Genomic DNA, 15,858 nt, shown 5'->3' with positions numbered 1-15,858 from the left:
TTTTAAAAAAAAAAAGAAAGAAAGAAACCAATTTTCTAGAAGCAACTTTAACCTTTATAGACCAAAATGCAAAATGTATTCACCAGAGCCAATGACTGATCAGAGGCCAAGAAAAACAGTTTCAGCAGTTCAAGTATATGTAGTATACAGGAATACATACACTAGGTAACTATTGATATTACTATTTCATTTGGAAGTTTTTACTAGTTCATTTCCTTGAGGATGTCGGCTCAACAGAATCAACCTGCAGATCTCAATACAGAATTTTAAAAGCTTTTTAAAGTAACACTATTAATTTTGTTAAGTGTACAAGACACTAATTTTAAGAGCTAAGTAGGAACAGCGAAATGGTTAAATGTAATTGTGAACCAGATACGACCAAATTTTGATATACAAACTGATGTACACACAATCCCAACCAAAACTGCAAATTGACAAACTAATCCTAAAATTCTTATGAAAATGCCAAGGAAGGCAGAATAGTCACAACAAACTTGAAAAAGAAAAACAAAGTTGGAGGGGTGCTTGAGTGGCTCAGTCTGTTAAGCATCTGACTTCAGCTTGAGTCATGATCTCAGGGTCCTAGGATGAGCCCTGCGTGGGGCTCCCTGCTCAGTGGGGAGTCTGCTTCTCCCTCTGCCCCTCCTCCTGCTCGTGCTCTCTCTTTCTCAAATAAATAAATAAAATCTTTTAAAAAAAGTTGGAGGAGTCATGCTATTTGAATTGTACATTTCAAATAAATAAATAAAATCTTTTAAAAAAAGTTGGAGGAGTCATACTTCCCAAATTCAAGACTTACTACAAACCTATAGTAATCAAGTTGTTTGGTACTGGTATAAAGACAGTTATAGATCAGAGTCCCTTACATTTATGATCAATTGATTTTCAATAAGGGTGCCAACACCATTCAATGAAACAAAGAACAGTCTTACCATCCAATAGTCCTGGGACAAATGTATACTCACACGCACAAGAATGAAGCTGAACCCCTACCTCACACTATTCACAAAAATTAACTCCAGATTGATCAAAGACCGAAATATGAGAGCTAAAACTATAAAATCCTTACAAGAAAAAATAAATATAAATCTCTGCCCACTGCTTTCTGGCTGCAATTCTGGTAATTAGCACTCTTCACTACAAAGTTATTGTCAGGATCCTACACTTTCTGGGGACCAAAACTGTCTAAGCCATAACAAAAAGATAACCCAAGCCTCAGATCAAGACAACAAAAAAGAGACCGAGCTTCTTAATATGGAACTGAGCTTCTTAATATGGAACCCAGTTAAAAAACAGTAATGGCAAGCCCATAAGGAAGTAGATCTACATGCATACCTGATTCCCTGAAGTATCATGGGTGACTCAAAGAAACACAGAGGATACCATCAAAGGTAAAAAGCAAACCCATGATTCTAAGCTAACTCAAGGTTAGAGAAGTAACTTATTTAAAGATTAACAATGAGAAAACTAAGAGTTCTCCATTTGGTTTTAAGTCTTGAAATATAAATTATAACATCTCAACTCCCAAAATTTTCTCATTTCTACAGAGGAAGTACTCCTAATAAGAACTCTACCTGATTTTATGAAGTTGTTTTGAAATGAAGGATCTCCAGAAGAGACATACTGATGACTTGTCAAATTTGTATTCCCAGATATAGTTGGTTGGGATGATGCAGGAGGACAATGGTTTGTCTGTGATCCTGTGGATGAATAGTTATACTGCCAATTCAAAGGTGGATGTACGTTGGCTCCAGGAAGAAAGCTACCAGAAGGCATTGGTGTAGCAGCTGGGTTATGAGAAGTAGGTAGTGGCATTCGGGGAACAGGAGCACTGTGAAGTGAAGGTGTCGCTGGATTAGAAGCCACAGGTGGTCTGTGAAGAGTCTGCCCAGGTCCCTGATAATTACTTAACGGAGAAACAGTCTGAGAACCACCATAGTTAGACTGTCCAGAGACTGGATTCAATGTCTTTGCTGGTATTAGATGAGGATAGGATCCTGGAAGCTGAGAATTATATCCTTGGTTCACTGATATTTGTGAAGACACCAGTGCATTTTGGACAGGACCTTCCAATAAGAGGAGGAAAAATTAGTATTGCAAACAAAGCAATAAAAATACTTTAAGAAATACAGTAATGCATATGGTACTCTTATAATTAAATAATAAAAAGACAACCCAATTTAAAAATGAACAAAAGATTCAGGCATTCAAATATATTTCCAAAGAGATATGCAAACAGTCAATACGCACATGCAAAAACACTCAACATTATTAGTCATTAGAGAAATACAAATCAAAACCACAGTGAGATGGCACTCACACCAATCTGGATGACTGAAATGAAAAAGTCGGTAAACATTTTAGTGTTAACAAGAACCTGGAGAAAATACTGAGCCCTGCATCAGGCTCCCGTTTCTCCCTCTCTCACTCCCCCTGCTTGTGTTCCCTCTCTCACGGTGTCTCTCTCTGTCAAATAAATAAATGAAATCTTTACAGGACACCTGGGTGGCTCAGTTGGTTAAGCGTCTACCTTTGGCTCAAGTCATGATCCCAGGGTTATTGGATCCAGTCCTGCATTGGGATCCTTGCTCAGTGGGCAGCGTGTTTTTCCTTCTGCCCCTGCCTGCCATTACCCCTGCTTGCGCACTCTCTCTCTTGGTCTCTGACAAACAAACAAACAAATAAATAAATAAATCTATCTTTAAAAAAAATGTGGAGAAACTGAAAACCTCACACAATGCTAAAAGAAGTGTAAAATGGTGCAACTACAGTAGAAAACAATTTGGCAGTTCCTCAAAGTATTAAACCTAGTTATCATATAATCCAGCAATTCCACTCTTACCTTGCATAAAAACTCATGCACAAATGTTCATAACATCATTATTCATAATTGCAAAAAAGTACAAACAACCCAATGTCCATCAACCAATGAACAGATAAACAAAGGGTACATCTACACAACGCAATATCATAAAAAGGAATGCAATATTGACTACATTTTACAACATAGATAAACCTTGACAACATTATGCTGAGTGAAAGATGCTGGCCATCAAGAGCATACGTTGTATGATTCATTTATATGAAATGTGCTGAACAGCAAAATCCAGTTGTATTTGCTGGACTGCAGGCGCTGGGAGATTGTAGGGGCTGGGAGGAGGAGGGAATGGGGAGTAACTGCCAGTAAGAATAGGGTTTCTTTTGGGGATTATAAAAATATTATAAAACTGATAGTAGTGATGGTTGCAGGAAGCCTGCTGCTCCCCCTCCTTGTGCTCTTTCTGTCTCTCTCACAAATGAATAAATTTTTAAAAAATCTTTAAAAAATTATAAAATTGATAGTAGTGATGGTTGCAAAACTCTGTGAATACAAGAAAAATCAATGAATTGTACATTTTAAAGCTGTTATGGGGCGCCTGGGTGGCTCAGTGGGTTAAAGCCTCTGCCTTCAGCTCAGATCATGATCTCAGGGTCCTGGGATGGAGCCCCGCGTTGGGCTCTCTGCTCAGCGGGGAGCCTGCTCCCCGCCCCCCGCCTACTTGTGATCTCTATCAAACAAATAAAAATATTTTAAAAATTAAAAAGATTAAAACTAATTAAAAAATAAAGCTGCTATAAAGAAAAATCCCTAGAACTACTACTTCTACTCAGGAATATACTGTTATTTCTGTTGCTTAAATTAGACAATAAAAGGAAATAGATAAACACTTTTTTAAAAGATTTTATTTGAGAGCAAGCGAGTATGAGCACAAGCGGGGCAGGAGGAGTAGAGGGTAGAGAAGCAGACTCCCCACTTAGCAGGGATCCCCAATGTGGGGCTCAAGCCCAGGACCCTGAGATCAAAGGCAAATGCTTAAAAGACTGTACCAGTCAAAATACTTTTTAAAAAGATAGCACTCAGAGTGCACCTGGGTGGCTCAGTCAGTAGAGTGTGCAACTTTTTTTTTTTTTTTTAAAGATTTTATTTATTTATTTATCTGAAAGAGAGAGAGAGAGAGAACAAGGAGGACCAGAGGGAGAGGGATGAATACACTCCGTGTTGAGCTTGGAGTTGTACTTGGGCCAGAACTCATGACCCTGAGATAATGACCTGAGCAAAAATCAAGACGTGGATGCTTAACTGATTAAGCCACCTAGATGCCCCAGCTCCTCTTTAAATATTTATGTATAATGAAGACCCTCATCTTTGAGTTTAATATATGCATATGGTAAAGTCACTGTCAACTGACATGTTACTTCATTTAATGGCGAAAGACCTTCATAAACAAGCTATTCAATTTCCTACTCCTTTTCCTCTGTTCAGCTCCAGTCCCACCCACCTGAATGTTCCTACAACAAGCTTAAATATGCTCCTACCATAGGGTTCCTTCACTTTTTAACTCTGCCAAGAATGCTCTTCCCCAAGATAATCTCATTCAGTGTCTTTACTCGGGTCTCTTTTCGAACAATCTCCTCAAAGAAGCACCACGTGAACACCATAATTCAAATAGCACCTCTTTTCATTCTCTTCACCTCTGACCCTGCTTTATTTTTCCTTCTAGTGTTAAAATGACACATGTTATTTATTTATAGTCTCTCCACCTCACTATAACATACGATCCATGAAGATAGGGACTTTATTTGGAGAAATGTGAGAATCAACTGTAATAAAAGCTAGTTTCAAATGCTACAGTATTCACCTGATGGGATCTCTCTCTTTTTTTTTTTTTCCTAAAGATTTTATTTATTTATTTGGCAGGCTGAGAGAGAGAGGAGGAAGCAGGCTCCCCGCTGAGCAGAGAGCCTGATGCGGGGCTCGATCCCAGGACCCTGAGATCATGACCTAAGCCAAAGGCAGAGCCACACAGGCGCCCCACTGATGGGATCTCTTAAAGGTAAAAAAAAAATTATTCCATTCCTGGGGATAAAAATATATTATATGTTTATAAAAAAATTATTCCATGATATGGCACCATGCTGGATATTCTTATAAGCATGACTTTTAAATAAATTAAGGATGCCTGGGTAGCTCAGTCAATTAAGCAGTCCGCTTTTGATTTTGGCTCAGGTCATGACCTCAGGGTCATCAGAACGAGTCCCACAAGAGGATCCACAATGACCATAGAGCCTGCTTAAGATTCTCTCTCCTTCTGCCCCTCCTTTCACTCACACTCTAAATAAATAAATAATAAAATCTAAATAAATAAGCTAAAAAGCAAAATAGTTCCTTTCTTGAAAAATTCGGTGCTAAAGACATGGGGTTGGGGAAAAGGTATAAGCATCCACACCGGAAGGAAGGTAGAATAGAATGACAGAGCAGCACCAGCAATGGGAGAATGGTTACACACAGGAGAACTAACCAATTAAATCCATACAGGATAATGGAAGCAAGGTCTCTCACTCTCTGAGAAGGGAGTCACAAATATGGAAAGGGGCAAACTAGAATGAATGAACCTAATGATGGTGGGTGGGTCTGCACTGGGAGTTACAACTGAAACTCATGGATTTCAATACATATATAGATAGGTAGTTTCCTTAATTCTGTCTGCTGAGACTGGTAGCAGAGATATTCTAATTCTCTGATTACATCTAGTACAAGATCTTGGTTTCTAAGTATTTTTCTCTCCACTAAAAGGAATCATGGCTAGCAAAATATAAAAGAAAAAACAAAAACAAAAAACAAAACAAAAACCAATAAACAAAAAAGGAATCTTAGGGGCGCCTGGGTGGCTCAGTGGGTTAAAGCCTCTGCCTTCAGCTCGGGTCATGATCTCAGGGTTCTGGGATCGAGCCCTGTGTCAGGCTCTCTGCTCAGCGGGGAGCCTGCTTCCCCCCCTCTCTCTCTGCCTGCCTCTCTGCCTACTTGTGATCACTGTCTGTCAAATAAATAAATAAAATCTTTAAAAAAAAAAAAAAGGAATCTTAGAAAGTACAAGAGCCTATAGTATCTTACTGTGCCAGAAGTTAAAGTGCCCAGGAATGATATAATACAAGAAACAGAGTGGACAGCTTGAAGGGCACCCAAAAGCCATCTGAGATAATATAAAGTCAAAATAAGTAATAATAATATCAGTGGATTATAATCTACTGAATAAACAGTCTAAACCAATAAATAAATAAATAAATTCATAGTCTAACAAGGAATGAAATATTTATATAATCTCTATCAGTGACTTTTTTTTTTTTTAAGATTTTATTTATTTATTTGTCAGAGAGAGAGCGAGCGAGAGCGAGCACAGGCAGACAGAGTGGAAGGCAGAGTCAGAGGGAGAAGCAGGCTCCCTGCGGAGCAAGGAGCCCGATGTGGGACTCGATCCCAGGACGCTGGGATCATGACCTGAGCCGAAGGCAGCTGCTTAACCAACTGAGCCACCCAGGCGTCCCTATCAGTGACTTTTTTAAAAAGATATTATTTATTTATTTGACAGAGATCACAGGTAGGCAGAGAGGCAAGCAGAGAGAGAGAGGAGGAAGCAGGCTCCTTGCTGAGCAGAGAGCCCAACTCGGGGCTCGATCCCAGGACCCTGGGATCATGACCTGAGCCAAAGGCAAAGGCTTTAACCCATTGAGCCACCCAGGCGCCCCTCTATCAGTGATTATTTTAAGTAGGTTCCATGCTCAGTGCGGAGACCAACATAGTGCTCAAACCCACAACCCTGAGATTAAGACCTGAGATCAAGAGTAGGATGCCTGGGGCGCCAGTGCTCAAACCCACAACCCTGAGATTAAGACCTGAGATCAAGAGTAGGATGCCTGGGGTGCCTGAGTGGCTTAGTTGGTTAAATTTCTGTCTTCAATTCAAGTCATGATTCCAATGCTCTGCAATCAAGCCCCATATTGGACTCCTTGGTCAGCAGGGGGTCTGCTTATCCCTCTTCCTACCCAACCTGTGCTCTCTCTCACAAATAAATAAATAAAATCTTTTTTTTTTTTAAGATTTTATTTATTTGACAGAGAGAGAAAGAGAGAGATACATCGAGAGAGGGAATACAAGCAGGCAAAGTGAGAGGGAGAAGCAGGCTTCCCGGCAAGCAGGGAGCCCCGTGCGGGGCTCAATCCCAGGACCCCAGGATCATGACCTGAGCTGAAGGCAGATGCTCAATGACTGAGCTACCCTGGTGACCCTAAATAAATAAAATCTTACGGAAAAAAAGGGGGGGGGCACCAGGGTGGCTCTGTGGGTTAAAGCCTCTGCCTTCTGCTCAGGTCATGATCCCTGAGTCCTGGGATCAAGCCCCGCATGGGCTCTCCGCTCAGCAAGGACCCTGCTTCCTCCTCTCTCTCTCTGCCTGCCTCTCTGTCTACTTGTGATCTCATCTGTCAAATAAATAAATAAAATCTTAAAAAAATATTATTCCTTGCTAATTGAAGCTTTCTTTTTTTTTTTTTTTAAAGATTTTATTTATTTACTTGAGAGAGAGACAGTGAGAGAGAGCATGAACGAGGAGAAGGTCAGAGAGGGAAGCATACTCCCCATGGATCTGGGAGCCCGATGCGGGATTCGATCCCGGGACTCCAGGATCATGACCTGAGCCGAAGGCAGTCGTCCACCAACTGAGCCACCCAGGCGTCCCGCTAATTGAAGCTTTCAAAGTTAAGTTCTGTCCTGTCAGTTTCTCACAGATTCACTGCCTGTCTAAAAAGTATAAAAGTACCTGCCTTGGTCATTTCTTTAGGTCTCAATTTCATTATTGGGTCTCTCTGCACATGTAATATTAATCTGTCTCATGTATTTAATTCTTAGTCCATCTAGAAAACCTCAGATAGAGGAAAACTTCTACCCCCCACCCCGGGGACAAATGGAGAGTGACCTAATGGGTTTAAGGTTGGGGAGGGAGGTGATGAAAATCGAATGTGGGGGCGCTTGGGTAGCTCAGCTGGTTAGGTGTCCAACTGTTTTGTAGGTTTCTTTTTTTTTTTAAGATTTTATTTATTTATTTGACACACACAGAGACAACAAGCTGGGGAGTGATAAGCAGAGGGAGAGGGAGAAACAGGCTCCTGCTGAGCAAGGAGCCTGATGCTGGCTTGATTCTAGGACCCTGAGATTATGACCCGAGTTGAAGGCAGAAGCTTAACCCACTGAACCACCCAGGTGCCCATAGGCATCCAACTCTTGATCTCAGCTCAGGTCTTGATCTGAGGGTTGTGAGTTCAAACCCTCCCATAGCACTCCAGAGTTGGCACGGAGCTCACTTAAAAATAAATCAAATCAAATCAAAGCAAAGCAGGTGTGATGATGAATATACTGAAAACTACTTACTTGTATACTTTAAATAGGTGAATAGTATAGTATGTGAATTATTATATCTCAATAAATCTGTTTTTAAAAGTGGCTTTGGGGTACCTGGGAGGCTCAGATGATTAAGCATCTGCCTTCAGCTCAGGTCATAATCCCAGGGTCCTCAAATCGAGCCCCACATTGGGCTCCCTGCTTAGCAGAAAGCCTGCTTCTCCTTCTCCCACTCCCCCTCTGCTGTGTTCCCTCTCTTGCTGTCAAATAAGTAAGTAAAATCTTTTTTTATAAAATGAGATTTATATGAAACACTTACAGTGGTATTTCTCATAGTACTCAATAAATGTTTGCTGTCTTCATCTAAGAAACATGTATTTGTGCCCTTAAGAATGTAGCACTCCCCTAAGGCTGTTTATCAGTAAATCAAATAATTTCATCTGAACTAATCTTTTTTCCTAGTGTTTCTTTTAGTTAAGACTAATCCTGTATTTAACCTAATTATTCATTTTATTCCAAATGGTTAAGAACATTCTATTCATTCCTTCCTTAAAACACACATTTACCAAATATCATTGGAGTAAACAAAGGTGAATAAGATCCACTTCAACACTGCCCTCAAGTAGCTCACAGTCCAGATTGGAAGGCAAAGAACCAGGCAAGGACAATTGAGAGTGATGTGACAGTGGCAACCCAGGGCACTATGAGAGCACGGAGGAAGTAACACCTGGTCTAAAGAGAAGGCAAAAAGGTAGCAAAGATGGTTTCCTGAGAAAGGGAAGCTTCAACTAAGATCTTAAGAGATAATCAGAGTTAGTTCCAGGAAAATGAGTATCAAGACTGTTTCCAGAAAGGGGAGCAACATGCACAACAGCCTGTGGTCATACAAAGGCACTGTGAAAGAAGTTCAGTATAACAGAACAAAAGACAAGTGACTGAGCAAATCTCTGCAGTGCAACACAAGTTCAGAATTTTTCCCTTAATGAGTCTGGATTTCAAGGGCGCCTGGGTGGCTCAGTCACTTAAGCATCCCACTCTTGATTCTGGCTTGGGTTGTGATCTCAAGGTCATAGGATGGTGCCCTGAGTCCAACTACACATTCAGAACAGTCTCCTTGTTCCTCAACCTCTGCTCCGCCCCAGGTGTGTGCTCTCACTCTCTCTCTCTCTTTCTCTAGCTCTTAAATAAATAAAGTCTTAAAAAAAAAAAAAAAAGTCTGGATTTCATCCTAAGAGCAATGGGAGGCTTGGAAAGGCTACCTGTGAGACATTTTAAATTTGCATGTAAGAGAACCTCTTAGGGATTAGAGAAGAGATCAGAGACTGAAAGGAGTCTACAGCTGTAGTCCAGACAAGAAACCACTGACTAAATAAAAAGCAGCCATGGGAATATAGAGATGTTTGAATCAGTAAGAACATTTGTCAAAGATAAATAAATATGGGCACCTGGATGGCTCAGGGGGTTAAGCTGCTGCCTTCGGCTCAGGTCATGATCTCAAGGTCCTGGGATCGAGTCCCGCATGGGGCTCTCCGCTCAGCAGGGAGCCTGCTTCCCTCTCTCACTCTCTCTCTGCCTAATTGTGATCTCTCTTGTCAAATAAGTAAATAAAATCTTTTAAAAATAAATAAATAAATATAAAGAAGTAAAAACATTTGTCAAAAGTTAATTCATAAGCATATTGTGGGTCTTATGGGTAAAAACAGATATTTCACAGCCTAATCTTATCACAAGATTTCATGGTTCATTTTGTATTTTTATTTACTGTTTTATCATAGGCTAAATGCAAAAAAAGGCCTTCAATCCAGGTCCAGCCACATGAAAGCCAAGCATCATCAAAATGCACAAATGGTGGGGCGCCTGGGTGGCTCAGTGGGTTAAGACCCTGCCTTCGGCTCAGGTCATGATCTCAGGGTCCTGGGATCGAGTCCCGCATCGGGCTTTCTGCTCGGTAGGGAGCCTGCGTCCCTCTCTCTCTCTCTCTCTCTCTGCCTGCCTATCCATCTACTTGTGATTTCTCTCTGTCAAATAAATAAATAAAATCTTTAAAAAAAATATGCACAAATGGGTGATGCAGTAGGTTGAGAGTTGAGAGTCCAACTCTCAGTTTCTGCTCAGGTCATGATCTCAGGGTCCTGGGACTGAGCCCTACATGGGGCTCCATGCTCCACACAAAGTCTGCTTAAGATTCTCTCTCTCCCCCTCTCTCCCCCTTTCCAACACACGCTCTGTCAAATAAATAAAATCCTTTTTAAAAATGCACAAAATAAGGCAGCACCTGGCTGGCTGCCAGTAGAGTGTATGACTTTAAGATAAAAAATTATTTATTTATTTATTTATTTGAGAGAGAAAGAGAGCCAGTGTGTGCACAAGCGGGGGAGGGCAGCGGAAGAGGGAGAGACTCCCTGATGAGTGGGGAGCCCAACATGGGGCTCAATCCCAGGACCCTGAGATCATGACCTGAGCTGAAGTCTGACACTTAACCAACTGAGTATGTGACTCTTGATTTCAGGATCATGAGTTCAAGCCCCATGCTGGGCTTAGAGCTTACTTAAAATGATTTTAATTTTTTTTTTATTCTGAAGTCATTAATAAAGTAAGTAGTCCATCAAAATTAGAGATCAGAGATTATGAATGGGTTGAGAACACAGCACTGTGATATACAAGTTATTCTGAGCACAGGGCATAAGTTCCTTAAATCTCTTAGTCAACCAAAAGCAGAGCCTCCCAAAAGAATGCCAAAAAACTCAATTATCATAAATCTCCAGCCCAGGAACAACCAGAGATAACTGACTCCTATCACCTGAAATGAGAAGTCTCCACACCACACTTAAACATATTGCCACAGAACTATCAAATCTCCCATCAATTCTATTAAGGGCCCCATTTTTCCTAAAAATCATTTTGTTTTACCGTAAGTGCCATTCTCTCTCTCCCCTTCTGCTATTAAGATGGCACCTAAGGGGTGGTTGGCAGCTCAGTCAGTTAAATGTCTGCCTTTGGTTCAGGTCATGATCCCAGGGTCCTGGAATTGAGCCCTACATCAGCTTCCTGCTCAGTGGGGACCTGCTTCTCCCTCTCCCGCTCCCCATTTGTGCTCTCCTTCTCTGTCAAATAAATAAATAAAATCCAGGAAAAAAAAAAAGAAAGGATAGTACCTAAATTCCAAATTCTATCTGTCTCCTTGAGTCACATCTTTGTAAACTCTCATTATATATAAAAAAATGGTATCTTCTCTCTTACTGATCTCTGTCTCTTGCCAGTTTAATTCACAGGCCCCCAAACACCAAATCTAACAGTGTAGGAAAAGTTCTTCCCCCACAACTGAAAACAAGTTTCATCTTTATTTTTTCAATTTCTGAAGATTATATTTATTTATTTGAGAGAGATAGAGAGAGAGAAAGAAAAATGAATGGAAATGGGGCAGAGGAAGAGGGAGAAGCTGACTCCCACTGAGTGTGGAGCCCAATGGAGGGCTCCATCCCAGGATCCCGAGATCACAACTTGAGCCAAAGTCAAACACTGAGCCACCCAGGTGCCCCGCATTTTTTTAAGTAGATCCATGAGCAGCATGGAGCCCAAGGTGGGCCTCATACTCACATCCCTGAGATCAAGACCTGAACTGAGATCAAGTTGGATGCTCAACCCCCTCAGCCACCCAGGCAACACTTGACTTTAAAAAGAAAAGAAGACTGACCATGATAACCCCCAAATGATGTTCCAACACGTACAAAATTAAAACAATCCAATCAGTTTTGGCTTCAACCCGACATAATCCATCACATTATTTAATATGTTAACTTTGAACTGTACTGCTTTTACAGATGTTTTTATTTTAACTTTTACTTTTACATTGTACAGAACCTACAAACATATGAAGTTTAAGCCTAGCTTTGTGTTTGTATACCTTTTTTTTAAAAAAATTTAACATTAGAGTTGCAAACAAATATTTAACACCCATACGTAAGTTTTAAAAACTGACTGAAGAAATACAACTAATGGGACTTGATGTGGAACTGAATATCTGAGTTCATGTGAAGAAAGTGAATAGAGGAAGCAATCAGGGATAACTCCCCAGATTCCAAACTGAACAACTCAGTGGACAGCAGTGCCATTCACTGGAGAGAAGGAGAAGAAAAGAATTGGGAAAGATAGAGAACAGCAAAAGGAGGAGGGAATAAAGAATTATTTTAAATATACTTTCAGGTGTCACCAAGAAATCCAAGTACAGATGTACAACAGAAAGACATCTATCTGCAGCCAAAGAGATGGATTTCAGCTTATGATTATAACTTTGGCAATCACTGGCACATATACAACATTTAATACCATGGGGATTAATGACATCCGGAAGTATACATAGAGTAAGAAAAGAAGAAACCTAGCTACAGAAATGATGTGAAAAAATATTTTGGGGGTTTTCTTTTTAAATTTTTAAAGTTTTTTTGCTTCTTCTTCTTCTTTTTTTTTTTTTTTTGTATAATCTCTATAGCCAACTTGAGGCTCAAACTCACAAGAGCCCATACTCTACTTAACTGTGCCAGCCAGGAAAGATTTTATTTTTAAGTAATCTCTACACCCAACATGGAGCTCAAACTCACAACCTTTAGACCAAGAGTCACATGCTATACTGACTGAACCAGCTAGGCATCCCTATTATTATTATTAAGAACAAAAGAAAAAGAAGAGAACCAAATCAGAACCTGAGAAACACCAATATTTAAGAAAGAGAGAAAAGAAGGGACATCTGGGTGGCTCAGTCAGTTAAGTATCTGCCTTCAGGATCCCAGGGTGCTGGGACTGAGTCCCACATCAGGCTCCCTGCTCAGTGGGGAGCCTGCTTCTCCCTCTCCCTCTGCCACTTCTCCCTGATCATGCCCTCTCTCTGGCAAATAAATTTTAAAGAAGAGAGAGGAGAAAAAAGGCACTCAAAAAAAGAAGAAAATTAAGAATACTGCTGTTGAGGGGCGCCTGGGTGGCTCAGTGGGTTAAGCCGCTGCCTTCGGCTCAGGTCATGATCTCAGGGTCCTGGGATCGAGCCCCGCATGGGGCTCTCTGCTCTGCAGGGAGCCTGCTTCCCTCTCTCTCTCTGCCTGCCTCTCCATCTACTTGTGATTTCTCTCTGTCAAATAAATAAATAAAATCTTTAAAAAAAAAAAAAAAAGAATACTGCTGTTGAGGAAAAAAAGACAAATCAGAAGGGTCTTAAATGGAAACAAGTAGTGATGAAGAACATCAGATGCTGCTTGAAAAATATGAGAAATGATGGGGCACCTGGGTGGCTCAGTGGGTTAAGCCGTTCGGCTCAGGTCATGATCTCAGGGTCCTGGGATCGAGTCCCGCATCGGGCTCCCTGCTCAGAGGGGAGCCTGCTTCCTCCTCTCTCTCTCTCTCTCTCTCTCTGCCTGCCTCTCCGTCTACTTGTGATCTCTCTCTGTCAAATAAATAAATCAAATCTTTAAAAAAAAAGAAGAAAAATATGAGAAATGAAAATATTTTTTGTATTTAATAACTAAAAAGTCATCTGTAGCCTTATTTAAAGCTGTTTTGGGGGATGTGTGGAAATAGAAGCCAAATTTAGAGAAGGTAAAGAGGCAAAGATGCAAACAAGAGATTAAAATAAAAGCAGATGGCAGCACTTGGGTGGTTCAGTAGGTTGAGGGTCTGACCTGATTTCGGCTCAGGTCTGTCTTGGGGTTATAAGATCAAGCCCTGTGGAGGGCTCTGCACTCTGCTTCTTCCTCTCCCTCTGCTCCTCCCCCTACTCTTTCTCAAAGTAAATAAATAAATAAATAAATCTTTAAAAGTAAATGATTGCTACTCAATTACCCAAACAGCAGCTTCAGAATCAAAGAGATACAAGTTCCAACTTTGTAAATTCCATTTCTTTTTTTTTTTTCCCCCAAAGATTTTACTCATTTACTTGACACACAGAGAGAGATCACAAACAGGCAGAGAGGCAGGCAGAGGGGTGTGGGGAAGCAGGCTCCCCGCCGAGCCGAGAGCCCAATGTGGGGCTCAATCCCAGGACCCTGAGATCATGATCCAAGCAGAAGGCAGAGGCCTTAACCCACTGAGCCACCCAGTTGCCCCTGTAAATTCCATTTCTGTTGCACTCAATGGGATCCCAGAACCCCCATTAGTAAAAATGTCATGTCCTAGGGGTTCTCATGTACATCAGAAGAAACTTTATGAAGAAACCACTGATGTGCCAAAATGCCTTGATATATGATTACTAATGAAATCTAAAATGCAAAAATTTTCAAAAAAACTTCAGTATACTATTCCAATGAATAAAAAATAAATTTTATTTTTTAAAGATATTTTATTTATTTATTTGAGAGAGGAAGAAACAGAGAGAGCACAGGCAAGGGGAGAGGCAGAGGGATAGGGAGAAGCTCTGCTGAGCTGGGACCCTGCCAGGCTTGATCCCAGGACCTGGAGATCATGACCTGAGCTCAAGGCAGACACTTAATCATCTAAGCCACCCAAGTGCCCCCAAAATAAATTTTAATTTTACAAGTTTCTTCAAGAAAGCCTACTGGACAGTCAAAAAAGCACAATCCATAAACTATCCCTTTCATGCAAATTTAATACTAAAGGGAAAAGATGGCGCCAAGAATGGTTTTCCCTAAAATTTCAAGCAAAAAGACGAGCACTCTTTGTATTCTTAAGCAATTCATTCATTAATCCATTCAGTAAATACATACTATTTGCCAGGGACAGTTTACATTTTCCATCAATCATACATGAATTCAACTGAATGACCAATTTAAATTAATTCAAGGCTCTCCAGAGTATGGTTCTATTAATTATGGTGTCATACACAGAAGTATAAGTAAAAGTCAGAGAAAAATGACCAAGTATTCAAAAATATCCCATTTGAGAGAGCAATATGTTCCTTAAACCTTGACAAGTTCCTTCTTTTTGTGTAGGTTTTTTGTTTTTGTTTTTGTTTTTGTTTTGACAGGCAGAGAGAGGAAGGAAAGCAGGCTCCCTGCTGAGCAGAGAGTCCGATGTGGGGCTTGATCCCAGAATCCTGGGATCATGACCTGAGCGAAAGGCAGAGGCTTTAACCCACTGAGCCACCCAGGCACCCCTTTGAGTAGGTATTTTTAAATACAACAGGTTTGAATGATAAATTAAATATTGGGAAAGAATCTCATTCAGCACCTCACCCCACACATTAAATATATTCTGATCACTAAGAGAGCTCACCAAATGAAACTTAAAGTGCGACAAATGGATGCCACTGTGTGAGTACAACTTGTGGGTCAGTCACTAAAAAATAATAGCACTCAGAAAGCAATGGAAAGGGGCGCCTGGGTGGCTCAGTGGGTTGAGCCGGTGCCTTCGGCTCGGGTCATGATCTCAGAGTCCTGGGATCGAGTCCCACATCAGGCTCTCTGCTGAGAGCCTGCTTCCCTCTCTCTCTCTCTCTCTCTCTGCCTGCCTCTCCATCTACTTGTGATTTCTCTCTGTCAAATAAATAAATAAAATCTTTAAAAAAAAAAAAAAAAAAGAAAGCAATGGAAAGAGAAAAGCAAATGCAAGGAATCTAAGTGGGGTAGGAGCAATTACAAAATCTGGAAAACATTTATGAAATGTGATGTTGAAATAGCAAAGAAACGGACTATATACTAAAAAAA

The 15,858-nt window shown here is 40.6% G+C and overlaps 1 protein-coding gene across 2 annotated transcripts in view; it reads right to left on the bottom strand.

Moving 5' to 3' along the window:
* The window catches only part of SEC24A (SEC24 homolog A, COPII coat complex component), a 69,310-nt gene that overhangs the window by 47,476 nt on the left and 5,976 nt on the right, over positions 1-15,858 (bottom strand). For both annotated transcript variants that reach the window (XM_059174605.1, XM_059174606.1), the window contains exon 2: positions 1,575-2,066. In XM_059174605.1, the coding sequence (XP_059030588.1) occupies positions 1,575-2,066 (492 nt within the window). The remainder of the gene's footprint in view (positions 1-1,574; positions 2,067-15,858) is intronic.

Source organism: Mustela lutreola, chromosome 5, assembly GCF_030435805.1.
Source record: "Mustela lutreola isolate mMusLut2 chromosome 5, mMusLut2.pri, whole genome shotgun sequence".
Classification (NCBI taxonomy): domain Eukaryota; kingdom Metazoa; phylum Chordata; class Mammalia; order Carnivora; family Mustelidae; genus Mustela; species Mustela lutreola.
This window is presented reverse-complemented; position numbering and strand designations above follow the sequence as displayed.